General features: G+C 41.8%; 1 protein-coding gene across 6 annotated transcripts in view; it reads left to right on the top strand.

Annotated features, from left to right (window-relative positions):
* FAM168A (family with sequence similarity 168 member A) overlaps positions 1–16,639 on the top strand; it is a 204,021-nt gene that overhangs the window by 165,611 nt on the left and 21,771 nt on the right. For 4 of the 6 annotated variants that reach the window (XM_058446495.1, XM_032166905.2, XM_058446498.1 and 1 more), the window contains 2 exons: positions 7,773–7,853; positions 13,465–13,491. In XM_058446495.1, coding sequence (XP_058302478.1) covers positions 7,773–7,853; positions 13,465–13,491 — 108 coding nt within the window. The remainder of the gene's footprint in view (positions 1–7,772; positions 7,854–13,464; positions 13,492–16,639) is intronic. The other 2 variants (XM_058446497.1, XM_032166906.2) reach the window with 1 other exon arrangement.

The raw sequence follows: 16,639 nt of genomic DNA, 5'->3' as shown, positions 1-16,639 counted from the left end.
AGTCTACCTTTTTATCTTTATTTCCTGCCACTTTTCCCCGCACGCAGTAAATTCCAACTGTACTGAACTATTTGCCATTTCCCTAATGTGGTATGCACTTTCATACCTTCATGCATGGAATCAGTATATATTTCTTTGTTCCTGCCCCCTCCGCACCTTGACAAACTCCTCCCATTCATTGTTCAAAGCCAACTAAAATGTTTATTTCTCTAAGAAGCCTTTCCCAGCTATTCTAAACATGTTCTTCATTTCCTCCTCAGCATTCTGATAACACTTTCAACATTCTCTGATTATATCTTATATGTATTACAGCTATAGATTAATTTAAATAACTATATTTTTCCCCATTAGACTGTAAGTGCTCTGTAAAGAACCTAGCACCCTGCTTGCCACAGAGTATTTGCCAGATGCTATGATGATGATGATGATGATGATGATGATGATGATGATGAAATCTGGATGCAGTCACTTTAGGCCTTCACTGACCACAATCACCATAGTCTTGTTATGTCAGTTTAATTATCTTTTTTTAATTGGGGAAAAACTATCAGCAGAAGAATGAACAAGGCAAGAAGAAAAATTGAATTGTTTTAAGGGAAGGGGATTTGTAAATTGAAGTCTGATCACAGGTGAGCAGTCAGGATGAGGGAAGATTGAAGGAATTGGGTCTGTTGGTTTTGGACACAAGAAAATTCAGGAGGAATCATGGATATCTTCATATCTCTAGCAAGCTGTCGTGGAGGAGAGGAAACAGACATGTTCTGTGAGGGTAGAACTAGGACCAGGAACTAGAGTGCAATGGTGCGATCTCAACTCACTGCAACCTCTGTGTCTTGGGTTCAAGCAATTCTCCTGCCTCAGCCTCTGTACTCCAGTGGCTGAAAAAACGTTCGGGGTAAGATTCTTAATAAGCCAGATTTTCAGCTCAGAGTGAAGAATTTTCTAACTTCAGAGCTCTCCAGTCGGTGCTTTGACTCACTGAAGAGGTTCTGAGCGTACCATCATTAGAAGAGTATGCCACGGGAGGCTGAGGCAGAAGAATTGCTTGAACCGAGGAGGCGGAGGTTGCAGTGAGTTAAGATCGCACCACTGCACTCTAGATTGGGTGACAGAGTGAGACTGTCTCAAAAAAAAAAAAAAAAAAAAAAAAAAAAAGAGTGGCCAGGCGTGGTAGCTCACACCTGTAAATCCCAGCACTTTGGGAGGCCAAGGTGGGTGGATCACGAGGTCAAGAGTTCAATACCAGCTTGGCCAACATGATGAAACCCCATCTCTACTAAGAATACAAAAATTAGCCAGGTGTGGTGGCATGTGCCTGTAATCCCAGCTGCTTGGGAGGCTGAGGCAGGAGAATTGCTTGAACCCAGGAGGCGGAGGTTGCAGTGAGCCGAGATAGCGCCACTGCACTCCAGCCTGGCGACAGAGCAAGACTCCGTCTTGGAAAAAAAAAAAAGATATGCTGGCAGAGGCTATGCTCCCAGTCATGTGTGCCACTATAAAGGGTATTCCTGTGCTGTGTGACAAATTGGACTCAATCACCTCTAATACCTCTTCCAACTCTATAATTCAGTGCCTGTGATACTTTTCAATAACATGACCATGACCTTTCCACTGAGTGGAAACAGTAGTTGTTATTTTTTTTCTTAAATACAGCCATCTTTGACCAAATTGACTCACCAGAGTAATTTCCTATTTTCCTTGGTTTTGAAGATGAAGTAAAAGAATCTTGGCAAAGTAAATGGCAGCCAAATCCAGAGATTTTCTCTGAGTAGACTCATTTTGAGGAGAGGCAGGGAGGTTGGTAGGAATGGGTTCTGTCTCCACTCTCTACTTATTAGCTCTGTAAGAGAAGTCTTAATATCCTCGTCTCTAAAATGGAACTAGTAATATATTTTGTTGACTTTGGGTAGAGATTAAATCAGATAAAGAAGTGCCTAGCACAGTGGCCAGAACATAATACAGATTCAAAATTACATCCTTCCTCTTGCCCTCTTCTTTATTATCTTGAGAGAATGAAGATTTTTTTTTTTTTGGTCTTGTTTTGGTTTTGATCACCCTAGGGGGTCATTTGCAGGGCAGTTTTCTTTTTAATTGTGAGCTTCAGACCTAAAATGTCTTCATTGCCTAAGTATTCTGCTCACAAAGAAGTAAGGCTCTTTGTCTTTCTGAGCCAGGGAGTTTGTCTTCCTCTGGCCTTTTGATACTCTGCTATTTTTAGCTCCTAAAGGTAAAGTATTTTCAGAAATAGTCCCCTGATTTCTGCTGAAAGTAATTTCTAATTTCCATATTAATCAAAAAATAGCTTTACATTTCTTTAGTCCTAATCCTAGTATCAACAAGAAAAGAGGCTTAGATTGTATTGACATCTATAAAGCAATTAAAATGTACACATCAAAATCCCAGAATACCTGATCACTACTGCAGCCTTTAGGATATAAAGGAGAAAAGCTATCTTGTGTCCATTTATTCTCTTCACTCTTGACCTTCAAAAAATACAAATACAAAAGGGGCAGACTTGTTTCTAAGGACAAAGTGATAATTATTTGGTAGGTGTGGAAAAGGCATTGCTTTTGGGATTCCCTTCCCAATTTGACCACTGACTTGCTGAATAATCTTAACCAGAAAGTTACTTCACCTCTCAACCTCTTTTTGATTAGCTATAAAATGGGAGAAATCACATTAGGATTGATTTGAGGCTTAAATGAAAAGCAAGTGCAAAAATATCTTTTGTATGAGAAATGAGTGAAATATACACGGTATGTCTTTTCAACTCAGTGTATAGTCATGTGTCACAAGACTGTAGAGATCCTGAGCTCAAGCAAGCCTCCTACTTCAGCCTCCCAGAGTGCTGAGATTACAGGTGTGAGCCACCATGCCTGACCAGACTTAATGTATTAACAGTTATAAAACTCCTGGACTCAGGCAACGCTTGAGACCCTGTAATTAATAAATAAATAAAGAAGTAAGGTAAGAAGGGAAGGAAGGTAAGAAAAGAAGTTAAGAAAGGAAGGAAAGAGAGGGAGGGAGGACCAAATAAAGCTCCCTGTAATGCTGCCATTATATAATATCTGCCAAATTCAAGTGAATTAAAAATAATTCCACTTGGAAACATTGAAGGAACATCCTATAATTGCCCCTAAAGTGAAAGGCATCTGAAATGACAAAACAGGAGTGTGATTACCTGTGGCTGAACAATTTCTCACATGAAGCTGAATACAGATTTTGGCTACGAGACTGGATCACTTGGCTTCCCGGATTAGACCCCTGACTTTCTTCTTGAGAAGTAGCACACCTCCAGATTGCTAATTAATCGACAAGTTAGCTACCTCAGTTCTAAAATCAGAAAATGATTAGGGGGTAAAGAGATGAATTTTCTTTGGAATTGGAAAGGATTTAGGGAAAGGCATATTAACAAAGATACATTATTAAAGCTCCAACATTTACAAATCCCAAAGAAGCTTTTAGGGATTTAGGGATTTAATCTTTGACTTTTAAAACCAGCTTTTCATTGTCAGTCAGAATACCAGTGAGCATTTAACAACTGCAGGAAGCAGTGAGACAGGCACTTATACACTGCTGGAACAAGTACAAATTGATGGTCTTTCTAGAAAACAGTACGGCAAAGTATGTGAAGGTTCTTAGGATGTCACGTCTCTTCACCTCCACTATTTCCCTGGTCTGAGTCCCAACATCTATTGCCAGGAGCTTGCAGTAGCCTCTCAGCTGATTGCTATGCTTCTCTACCCCCTTATAGTCTGTTTTCAACACATCAGTCAGAGTGACCCTTTTCAAACATAAGTCAAAGCATGTTACTCTTCTGCTGAAAACCCTATGAGGTCTTCTCATTTCACTCAGAATAGAAGTCTAAGTCCTCACAGTGGCCTGTAAAGCCCTACATGAACTGGCCAGCCCTTTACCTCTCTGACTTCCTCTACTACTACTGCCCCCTCATTTGTTCCATTCCAGCCACACTGGCCTTTTTGCTGTTCCTCCAACATTGTCCCGTATGCTGTCACCTTAGGCCTTTGCACTGACTGTTTTGTCTAAAACACTCCTTCAGCTATCTGCTTAACACTATCATTTCCTTTAAGCCTTTGCAAAAATACCTTCTCAATGTGTCTTACTTTGATTATCATGTTTAATATTGCAGTGCCCTTACCCTCGACACGTTGGCACTTCTGGTTCCCTTTACTTTGCCCATTTTCTCTTTTCCATAGCACTGAAGACTTTATGTTTAATATTTATCCAAGGGTGCCTTCTCCCACCCTCTTAGAATATAAACTCCACAAGGGCAGGAATCTTTGTTTTGTTCACTGACAAAAGTCCCTAAACCAGTGTCTGGCACCAAGTAGATACTCAAATTGTTTGTTGGATGGATGAACTTTAAAAATAGGCCTACCCGGCCGGGCATGATAGCTCATGCCTGTAATCCCAGCACTTTGGGAGGCCAGGGCAGGTGGATCACGAGATCAAGAGATCAAGACCATCCTGGCCAACGTGGTGAAACCCCATCTCTACTAAAAATAGAAAAATTAGCTGGGTGTGGTGGTATGCGCCTGTAATACCAACTACTTGGGAAGTTGAGGCAGGATAATCTCTTGAACCCAGGAGGTGGAGGTTGCAGTGAGCCGATTCAGCGCCACTGCACTCCAGCCTGGTGACAGAGTGAAACTCCATCTCAAAAAAAAAAGAAAAAAAAAAAAAAGGCCTACCCTTTGACCTAGAGATTTCACTTCTAGAATTCATTCCTAAAGAAATAATCAGTCAGAGATTTACTTAGGTTATTTTAGTTTGTTAGCTATTATAAAAATGAAATTTTCAAACAACTAAAACAGGTAATGGTTAAACGATATATCTACATATGGAATATCATAAAGATATTAAAATAAGCCTTTCGAAGAATATGTAATTACATGAGGAATTGTTTATAATGTTAAAGTGAAAAAGTAGAATATATAACTATGTATACCCCTACCTCATATCATATATTAAATTAACTCAAAATGGATCAGTGATCTCAATATAAGCCAAAACCATAAAACTGTTAGAAGAAAACATAAGGGTCAATCTTCATGACCTTGGATTTGGCAGTGGATTCTTAGGTAGGACACCAAAAGCATAATCAACAAAATTAAAAAATAGGTAAATTGGACTTAAAATTGATTTTTTTTTGCATCAAAGGCATCATAAAGAAAGTAAAAAGACAATCCACAGAATGGGAGAAAATATTTGTAAGTAATACGTCTGATAATGGTTTAATATTCAGAATATAGAAAGAACTTCTGCAGTGTAACAGCAAAAAGACAAACCACCCAATGAAAAAATGAGAAAATGCCCTGTAATCCCAGCACTTTAGGAGGCCGAGGCAGGAAAATCACTTGAGGCCAGGAGTTTGAGACCAGCGTGGGCAACATAATGAGACCCCGTCTCTACAAAAAAAAAAAAAAAAAAAAAAAAAAAAAAAAAAGGTGGGGCGCGGTGGCACACACCTGTAGGCCCAGCTATTCAGGAGTCTGAAGCAGGAGGATTACTTGAGCCCAGGAGTTGGAAGCTACAGTGAGCTATGATCCTGCCATTTTACTCCATCGTGGGTAATAGAACAAGACCCTGTCTCTAAAAAATAAACAAATAATTGTTTTATTTTATTATTATTATTATTTTTAGACGGAGTCTCACTCTGTCACCAGGCTGGAGTACAGTGGCATCATCTTGGCTCACTGCAGCCCCAGCCTCCCGAGTAGCTGGGACTATAGGCATGCGCTACCACACCCAGCTAATTTTTGTTATTTTTTTTAGTAGAGACGGGGTTTCACCTTGTTTGTCAGGCTGGTCTCGATCTCTTGACCTTGTGATCCGCCCGTCTCAGCCTCCCAAAGTGCTGGGATTACAGGCATGAGCCACTGTGCCCGGCCAAATAATTGTATTTTTAAATGGGAAAATAATTTGGATAGACATTTCTCCAGAGAGGATATACAGATAGCCAATAAGTACATGAAAAGATGCTCAATATCGTTAGTCATTAGGGAAATGCAAATCAAAACCACACTGAGATCCCACTTCACACTTACTATAGGATGGCTATAATAATAATAATAATAATAATAAAACAAGGGTTGTTGAGGATGTAGAGAAATTTGAACTCTCATGCATTGCTGGAGAGAATATAAAATAGTACAGACATTGTGAAAAACAGTTTGGTGGTTCCTTAAAAAGCTAAACATAGAATTACCATATGACCCAACAATTCTACTACTTGGTATGTTTCCCAAAGATTTGAAAACAGGTACTCAAACAGATACTTACATGTCATTGTTTATTGTACCATTATTCACAATAGCCAAAAGGTAGAAACAGTCTAGGCATCCCTCAACAGATGAATGGATAAAGAAAATCTGGCATGTACACAGTGGAATATTATTCAGCCATAAAGAAGACGGAAGTTTCGGTACATGCTACAACATGGATGAACCTTAAACACATTATGCTAAGTGAAAGAAGCCAGACACAAAAGGACAAATAGTGTATGATTCCACTTACATAAAATAATTACATAAAATAGGCAAATTCAGAGAACAGAAAGTAGATTAGAGGTTACCAGGCTGAGTATTGGGGGATGTATTGTTGATGGTTACAGAGTTTCTGTTTGGGATGATGAAAATGTCTTAGAAACAAATAGTGATGATAGTTGCATAACATTGTAAATGTCATTAATGTCACTGAATTATATATTTAAAAATGGCTAAACTGCAAATTTTATATTACACATATTTTACCATGATAAAAAAAATTTCAAAAAATCCCCCAACTGAATATAGTATACTGTAGTGAGCTGGAGCTGGTTTGTGTAAGCTCTTGAGAGCTGATTGTGGGCACCTCTTCCAAACTACTCATTCAGCGATGTTGATAGCATCAAATTGGTCATAGTGGAAGCATTTATGCCATGGCAGTTGGCAAATGCTGCAAAGTAGCTCTCATTTCCAACCCCTTCGAGCCCGTTGTTAAATATTTACCAGCACACCACTGAATATATGTGGATAAAAAAGTGTAGAAAGCCATCTGGAAAGATAGATGCCAAACTGTTAATGGTGTTACTTCTGGGGAGGAGAGTAGTGTTGTGGCAGGAATGTGAACGTAAACTTGAACATAAAAAGTGTAAACTTCAATGTTGCTTCCATTTTTTTGGGGGGGTGGGTGGGGGGCGGCGGATGGAGTCTTGTTCTGTCGCCCAGGCTAGAGTGCAGTGGCATGATCTCGGTTCACTGCAACCTCCGCCTCCCGAGTTCAAGTGACTTTCCTGCCTCAGTCCCCATAGCAGCTGGGACCACAGGTGCCCACCACCACGCCCGGCTAATTTTTGTATTTTTAGTAGAGACGGGGTTTCACCATCTTGGCCAGGCTGGTCTTGAACTCCTGACCTCGTGATCCATCTGCCTCAGCCTCCCAAAATGCTGGGATTACAGGCGTGAGCCACCACGCCTGGCCACTTACTTTTTTTTTTTTTTTACAGTGAGCATATAGAATATTTCTTGTATCGCTTTTAAAAAATAGACCAAAAAGTCTGCATATGTTGGGATTTTGGTATTGGTAACTTTTCTCTTGAGAGGCTGAAAGCTGGTCACATATACTATCTGAAATAGCCCATGGAGAGACTGAACGCCAAGCCTAGGACTTGGATTCTGTTTCCTCAAAGATCTGGTTTTTTTGTTTTGTTTTTGTTTGTTTTTGTTTTTTGTTTTGCCTAACTAAATAAGCCTTTTCTTATCTCTCTGTAGGTTACCCCACAGCCTATCCAGCAGCTGCCCCTGCCTACAATCCCAGCCTGTACCCCGCCAATAGTCCCAGTTATGCTCCAGGTAAGGAGGAAATGGGACAGCAGTGGTGAATGGAGTGGGAAGGGGGACTCTATTTGGAGAAACAAAACCACTTGCTGGCCTTTTCCTGTTCTTAATTGCTCCAGGCCCAGCCTCTCCAGGCTTGATTTTCCTGGGAGTCCCTTCTGGGAACTGGGACAATCAGCCTCAGGGTGGGGGCGGGAATAGAATCTCCTCCACTCTGTCTGGGACTTAAGGTTGGCTCATCTCTCCTATGCTGGAATGTCTGAGACCTGCATCCTCCTCATAGAACCTTTTCTGCTCTCCCAAGCAATGTCCAAATTCATTCTTTGCTCAGTTTTCCCTGTGGCTGCCATTGGGACACACACACACCTTGGGACACGCACACACACCTACACACCCCTTGGGACACACACACACACACCTACACACCCCTTGGGACACACACACACACACACACACACACACACACACACACCTTGGGACACACACACACACATGCTCTTGCCACCAGAGGGTAAAGAGCTGGTTTTCAAGCCGAGATATGCTACTTGTTTTTCAAAAATAGTAAAGGCCCAACACTCGGATTGAGGTTGAAATGGGTTTGAAAATATTGAAAAGGTTTATTCTATTTTGGGCTTGGATCATTGCAGCGGTCTTAGTTCTGATCTTAACCCTCATGCTCAGCTGGTGCTCTAATACTCAAGAGCAGGAGAAAGAGTATGGGCTCTGTGGTTAGAAAGTCCTGGGTTTGAATCCTGATTACCCAACTCACTAGTTGTAAGGCCTTGGGCAAGTCACCTCACCTCTCTAAGATTCAAATGTGACTACCTGCCTCAGGGTTGTGGATGGTTTTATGTAAGTTCCATTTACTCAACAAGTATTTGTTGAATGTCTTCCATACTGGGATAGAAAAATTAAAAGATGCCATCTTTGCCTGCCTGAAGTAGCTCCCATTTGGGAGCCTGGCATATAAACTCATTGCAGTACTAATGTGCTAAGTATTGTAAAAAGGAATACATATAAGGGAAGGAAGAGGGAACAACAGTCTGCCTGGGGGTGAAAGTGTAGGGGAGGCTTCAGAGAGTGAGAACAACAGAGATTTGAAGAAGTAGAAGCTGTTCTTTAAGCACACAAAGGAACAGTGGGCATTCCAGGCAGAGTAGAGCATGGGCAGAGGCTTAGAGATGTGAGAACATGACACTGTGAGGAACGTAGAAGTAGGAGAGTGGCTGAACTGTGAGCAGCTAGATGAATCTGAACTATAGATATACAAGGGCTGATTTGGAGAGGCCTTGAATGTCTTGATAATACCCCCCCATTTTCTTGTTTAGCACTTATCATTATAGAATTAGAAAGCTTCAAAAGACCTTAGAGATCGTCCAGTTCAACCTTTTCTCTTGAAAAAGGAGAATCAAAAAGCAGTGTTTTGTCCCAAGTTACCCAGTGAGTCAGCAGCTGCATATGGACTAGAATCTTTGGCAGATCTCCTGACTCTCGTCCTATGCTTTTCTCTGCCAATCTAGTGTTTATTCTACTGTCATTCTCTTTCTTGGGGCTTAAAGGAGAAAATAATACAGGTTGTCTGAAGACCTAGATTTGAGTCCTCACTGTGTCATTTCCTAGATTCGCAACCTTAAAGTCACCTGACCTATCTGAACCTTATTTCCCGTATCTCTAAGTAGGAATCATGTCATAATTATACACACACACCAAGAAGTTATCAGACAGCCCGTTTTTTGGACAAACAAAAACGATTTTATGTAAATAGGCGATGGTATCCCCTAAGGTGCTTACATAGATGTGTCATTTCACAGACATTTTGACCCACTCTGTTATGCCCAAAATACTTTGGAAGACCCTGTAGATGATTCAAACTTGAGGAAGCTGTAGTCACTGCCTTTGGAAAGCTTATGAAGGGAGCAGTGACACATGGGCTAAAGTTCTATAATGGTATCTCAGCATTGGTTTTATATTTACCTTTAGTCAATATGACATATAATATTTTCCCTAAGATCTATGATAGAAGGCAAAAACAATAAAAGCTACAGAAATTCTCTCTGATAATCAAATTTGGTAAGTTCTATCTTAACTACAATGGCTTCGAGCATCATGTGTATCATGATATATAAATGACTTAAATTTAAGTGCCATGAGATCTGTGAATTGACTTTGTAAACTGTCTAGAAACAAATGAGTTGTTGCAGAAGGTCAAGTAAGATCAAGAGTGAAGAAGATTCATTGTCTTTCTAGTCAGGAGGCCATCAGTGACCTCATTGGAAGCATTGTCAGTGAGGTGGTGAGGCTAGAAACCAGAGTGCAGTGAATCAGGAGTGAAGAAGTAGATTTAGCATATATAGCCTATTCTTACTAGAAGCTTAGCTACCAGGAAAGGAAAAACAAAAGGACACTGACTAGAAGTGAATGTAGGGTTGAAGGAAGGTTTTCTTGGATATGAGTGTGGGGTACTGATAGGAAGGTGCAAGTGGAGAGGACAAGTCAGAGATACAGGAGAGGTGGTGCCAGTCAGAGCCAGGCCTCCACAGAGGCTGCTGTAGGGGTGGGAAATCTGGAGCTCAGTTCTCTTCTTTGGTTTGGGAAGTTGAGTAGCAGGTAGAGACAGGGTGCCTCACGCAGGAGGGCAACTAAAGGAAAGACTAAAGGAAAGGTCACAGGTAGATGTGCTTAGAATAAATTGCCCAGTGGAAAGTGGAGAGTTCTCATCTAATGACCTTGATTTGCTGAGACAGAGGGAAGTAGGGATCAAGGGAGAGTTCTTAACCAGGAAGGTCAGGATGTGAGAGCCTCACAGGAAGGAGGAGGACTGAAAAATACCAAAAGATAACAGAGCAGGGTCACATTGGGGGCCCATCTGAATGGTGGAGGCTGTGAATTTGTCCAGGCTCTCATCCCCAGCACTGGGCTATTTTCTCATAATGTTCAGCACCTCTGGTGATAGACCGTGGGATTGTTTTAGGATCAGTTTGCCAATAAGTAGAAAGACATGGAATAAATAGCTACTATTTATTGAATGTTTTCTATGTGTCAGGAAGTATTTGAAGTTCTTTATCTATATCAGCTTGTTGCATATTGCAATAAACTTTTGAGGTTGGTACTCTTATTATCCCCATTTCCGAAATGGGAAAACTAAAGCTTAGAGAAGTTACATAACTAGCCCAAAGATCCAAGCCCCAGCACCCTGCCACTGTGCTGCATGAGCTCTTAACTGCTACATTGTAGTTGCATCAGTGGGCCAGAGAGAAACTAAGGCATTAGCATGGCTAAAGAGGGAAAGGAGTGCAGATAGGAGGAGGCTGAAACTGTAGGGGAAAAAAAGAGATAGAGATTGAGTACATCCTGGCATATATATTCAGCTTTAATTTTAAAACAAGCAAAAAGTAAGCCCTCATCTAACTTGATTTTCCCCAATTTTGTTTTTAAAAGTCAACATATTTCCAGGCTGGGTGCGGTGGCTCACACCTGTAATCTCAGCACTTTGGGAGGCTGAGGCGGGTGGATCACGAGGTCAGGAGATAGAGACCATCCTGGCTAACACAGTGAAACGCTGTCTCTACTAAAAATACAAAAAATTAGCCAGGTGTGGTGGCACGTGCCTGTAATCCCAGCTACTCGGGAGGCTGAGGCAGGAGAATTGCTTGAACCCAGGAGGCGGAGGTTGCAGTGAGCCAAGATCGCGCCACTGCACTCTATCCTGGGCCGACAGAGTGAGACTCCATCTCAAAATAAATAAATAAAACCTATTTCCAAACAAAAAGTAAGCCCTCATCTAACTTGATTGTCCCCAATTTTGTTTTTAAAAGTCAACATATTTCTACTAAAGTCACCCAGACTATTTTCTCAAAAACCCACAAAATCCACAAGAGAGGGTAGTGGTAGAGTATTGTATTTAAAGGCCCCAAACTCAGAGTTGAAAGGCCTAGGTTGTAGCACTAACTTTGCTTCTGATTTTGGTGCGACCTTGGGAAGATCCCTTTCCCTTTGAGTTACTTACACACACACACACACACACACACACACACACACACACACACACACAGCATATTTTGGAATGCTGGCCTCTGGATTCACAGTGCAGGTTTCCTGACTGGGGGACTTCCTACCATGGAGAAGCTGGCTCAAGGTCAGAAAGGACAGTGTAGGTTACTCTCACCTTCCTGCCAGAGCCAGCCATTTGTGATGCAGAGAGGTGCCTTCAGAAGGAACCAGCCTCTTAGGTTTAAATTTCTTTCAGCTGCTTTAAGGAGACCCAGAAGTTGCTTGAGAGAGAGCTATTTTTAGCAGCTCTGAGTACCCTAAGATGTCATCTGTCCAGGATGCAGGGAAACATTTCACTCTTTTCATTGGTTCTGAAAGCAATGTGGGTATTTGGAGCTTTTTCCCAAGCTCTTAATTATTTCAGGGATCTTATTTAAGAACTCTTTGGCCCTACCAGAGGTAGGAGCCAATCAAGACTTGGCTTTCAGAATCAAGGGACCTATTAATGGTAATCTGGCTTGAAAATAAATGAAGGGATGGATAAACAGGTTAACTAATACAGATAAAAATAAAATAACCTCCTCATGAGAATATGTTGACAAAACGTTTTCCCCTATTGTCTCATTTGATTTCATAGCATCCCTATAAAGTACAAATACATTACTCCCATTTTACATACAACAAACTTGGAGAAGGGTAGGGAAAGGAATTTGTGCTTTCTGAACAGCTGCCCTGTTCCAAGCCCTGCACAAGTCATGTTACAAACATTCATTTTTGCCTTAGTCTTGTGAGTTGGGGCTTCCTGCCTCCAACTTTGTTCAAACAGGTTAAATAAGTTGCCCAAAGTTATACAGCTAAAAACCTTGGGAGGGCAAGGCAGGAGGATCCTTTGAGGCCAAAGGTCAAGACCAGCCTGGGCAACATAAGACCCTATCTCTACAAAACATTAAATTTGAAAAAACAGGCAGGCTTGGTGGCATGCACCTGTAGTCTCAGTTACTCAGGAGGCTGAGACAGAAGGATCACTTGAGCCCAGGAGCCAGAGGCTGCATTCCAGCCTGGGCAACAAAGTGAGACACTGTCTCCAAAAAAGGCAGTGTAGCTGGGATTCAAACCCAACTTGTCTGACCCCACAACCTGTGCTCCTTCTATAGCACCACAGTGACCCAGAGGCTTCAGGGATGGAGTGCTTCTACATTGGTCCTATTTCTCAGAGGTTTTACAGACAGCTCTTTAGAGGCCAAAGATGGTGATATTGTCTCTGAACCTTCACTTCCTCTAACACATCTGCCATATGTGAAATCCCTCTGCAGTTCCTGGGAGAACTGAAATGTATTCTTGTAACAGACAAGCAAAAAGCAGGAACTTGGGGTTGTTCACATCCGGGCAGCTCTGGGTCAGCTGTCTGGAAGACACTATGGCATCCAGGGAGGGGCTCTCTGCATTGAATGGACTTTCCCAGATGACAAGTCTGTCACCCTCTCTAGGGTAAAGGTGCTTTACATCTTTATTTACTGTTTTTGTGAAGCTGGGGGGAAACTGCTATCGCAAAACAAAGTCTGTTTATGTAACTGCAATGTATACAACTTTGCACAAATTCTTAGTGGTAATTTCAACTAACATTTCTATCCAACAGAGTTTCAGTTCCTGCATTCAGCTTATGGTAGGAAAGCTATTTTTCCTCATCTGTATTACAGCCTATGAATGTGTTCTCTCGTAACAATGGTAGATCCCCTCTCCTCTCCTCCCCAAATCCCATCCCCTAGGCTTGGGCTCCCCCCAGGTGGCTCAGCAGCAGTTCCTAAAGCATGCAGGAACGTGTCTGATGGTGCAAAAATCATGGGTTGGAGACACACATGAACCGTCCCTAGGGCAGCAGCAAAGGATCATGGCACTAAAAGGCGTCGCTCACCCTAACCTGGCTGCCGAATTCAAACAAACAAATGAATAAAAATTCCAGGGCCTGTATGAAGCTCCTCAGTTGGCTTTGTGGCAGCCTCTGTGAAGGAGTACCTGGATTATGCCTATTAGAACCCAAAAAACTAGTCTGCCCCAGGATCAGATTTTCCATCTCCATTGGCAGTCTGACATGTTTGAAGACCTGGTTGACTTTAGATACAGTCTGTTCCCTTAGCCCAGAACTTGAGCTCTGGGCTCATTTTCCTAGAAGATGGTGAGAGGTGGGGGGCAGCATGCTAATAAATGAGGGACCAGAACTGGGTTCTCTGGACAGTGTGGACTCCAGGCCCAAGGCACCACGGGAACTTCTGGGCACCTGTGAGGGTCCCAGCAGTATAACTTGACTAGGTCCTTTTTGTCATAGACAGGAAGGGACCATGGGAGGGACTTGCAACTTTCACCACCCTCACCTGGGCTGCTCAGGAAAATGTTTTTGTAAAATCTCTGCACCCTTTCTCAACTTTTAACCTTGAATTATTTGGATGCTGGAAATTGAATTTATGTGTCACGCATCTGTCAGGAGATGAGCTGTGAAATTTCTCCTTGCCACTGCTGTGGGCTGTGTGATCTTGGGCAATTTACTACTGTCTCCAGGCCACAGATAAATTGTTTAATTTCACATGATCTCTGAGGTCCCTTTAAATGCTAATACACTGTCCTCTTATAATTTTATTACTTCAATTTTGTTAGTCGCAGACCTGTTTCTCATATAGTCGTTTTTTGTTTGCCTCAGGATATATGAACCTGGACAGAAGGGTGCATAAAAAGTTAGAGAAGCTCTCATTCTTCCCCTTCCAGTTATAGCATCTGAAATAGATCTGCATAAAGAATACGAATGGAGCTCTTCACTTTATAAAATTCTGTGCCAGGCCCTAAGCTGGCCCTTTGAAAATACAAAGACTAGTAAGACAAGGGGCTTGTTCTCAAGGAGCTCACAGTTTAGTGGAGAGAAGACATGCCATCAAGTACAGGTGCTTCCAAGAATCACAGGGATTGGGATAGTCAGTTTATAGGGATGCATAAGAGAGCTGTGGTTAAGGGGTGGGGAGAAGGAAAGGCTTCGTATTAGGTGTGAGTCTTCAGCTCATGATTGATGGATTAATTAATGTTACCAGATGGAGTTTGGGGAGATACATGCCAGAAGAGGTAGCAGTGTGGACAAAAACATGGAGATGTGAAGCTCCTTGGCATATTCTGGGAATGATAAGCAGTTTCTGTGGCTGTAGTATGGGCTGGAGATTCAGAACAATGAGAGAGTCTAGAGAGGTCATTGGGACAAGATGATCATGGTGGGGCACTGAATGCTACACAGGAGTTCAAACTTTAGCTTAGAGTCAGTGGAGAACTATGGAATGTTTTCAAGAAAGGGGGTTTTATGATTAGGTTTAGGTCTTAGGTATATCGCTCTGAATGCAGCTTGAAAATTGGAGGGAGCAGATTTAACATGAGGAAACAGTTGCAGTAGTTCAGATGAGAGATGATGAGAGCTTCAATTAGAGCTGTAGCCTACAACTTTGGAGATGGAAGAGGGGACAGATACCAGAACTAGAAACTATAAGACTGGGTGGCACTTTATTTTTGACCCTCACATCAGTACTATGAAGCAATCAAGGAGTGATGATTATTGCTATTTTATGAGACAACAAAACTGAAGCTTAGAAAGGTTAAGTAACTTGCCCAAGGTCCCACAGCTAATAAGTGGCAGAGCCCAGGCTACAACTCAGATTTCCTGACTCAGTACGTTGTTCAGGATGATGGTCCCTTGCTGCCTCGTCTCCTTGTAAGTGTGCTAAACAGATTGTTCAACTGTCAGAGGGCGTGAGGGCCCCGTATCCAGGGAAGTGAACAACCCAGCACCTGGATGTGGGCAGCATGCTGTGACTGGGCCCATGGCCCTTCACTGCCAAGGGTTCTCTCTCTCTCTCTCTCTCTCTCTCTCTCGTTTAATTGAGGGATAACACATAGATGGCAAAGTATATAAAGTACACTAATCTTAAGTGTACAGCTTAATAATGTCTTTACATATGTATATGCTTATATTTAACTACCACTCAGTTCAAAATACAAAACATCTCTAGGAAGTGGTACTTTTCAAGCACCCAAAGTCAGGCATGCCATTCAGAGCAGCCTCCTCTGTGACCATGCCTTTAAAAGCTTCAGTTGGAATTGTCTTCATCCCACAACTGAGCTCTGAATCGCTCCCACCAATAGAATGGGTGACTTTAGAATTGTCATATGGAGGAGCTGGATCACATGGTACAACTAACTAATGGGGAGGTCAAGTTGACAGCTAATATTTGTTTTTTTGGTGTGTTTTCACATTTATCTAGTTATGTAAATTATAAGGATTCAAATATACAGAGATGCACAGAAAACACTAATTCATTTTCTTTGTAAAGAAACCAGAAGAAAATAAAGAAAAATATTTTTATTCAGAAAAATATATAGTATAGTTCACGTCATCAGTTGGAAAAGACATAGTAACCAAAGGCACAGTTGCACTTGCTTCTTTCCTGGTTAACCTGGAACATTATTTTACTATGTATCATGCTGTCTTGTTCACTCCCTGGTTGGCGTGTGGCTGTGTTGCATCCCCAGCTAGACCATAAGTACCTTGTGTGCGGTGACTGTGACCCACGTGTGTTCCCTTCCACCGTGGCGCTCCCCTCAGTGCTGAGTGCAGTGTAGGCCTCAGTCACTCTTTGGATAAAAGAGTGATTTACTCTTCTGTAAAGAATAAGTTAGTTTGATTTACTAACTTTAATGGTCACACAGTCCTTCAGGCTAATGTCAGACTTTTGGCTTATGATGAAAATTATGGTAAAGTATATACCACTTGGAGGAAAAAATTT

Source organism: Hylobates moloch, unplaced genomic scaffold (genome assembly GCF_009828535.3).
Source record: "Hylobates moloch isolate HMO894 unplaced genomic scaffold, HMol_V3 SCAFFOLD_11, whole genome shotgun sequence".
NCBI classification, from domain to species: Eukaryota; Metazoa; Chordata; class Mammalia; order Primates; family Hylobatidae; genus Hylobates; species Hylobates moloch.
The sequence above is the reverse complement of the archived record's forward strand: the minus strand, read 5'-3'. Positions and strand labels throughout refer to the sequence as shown.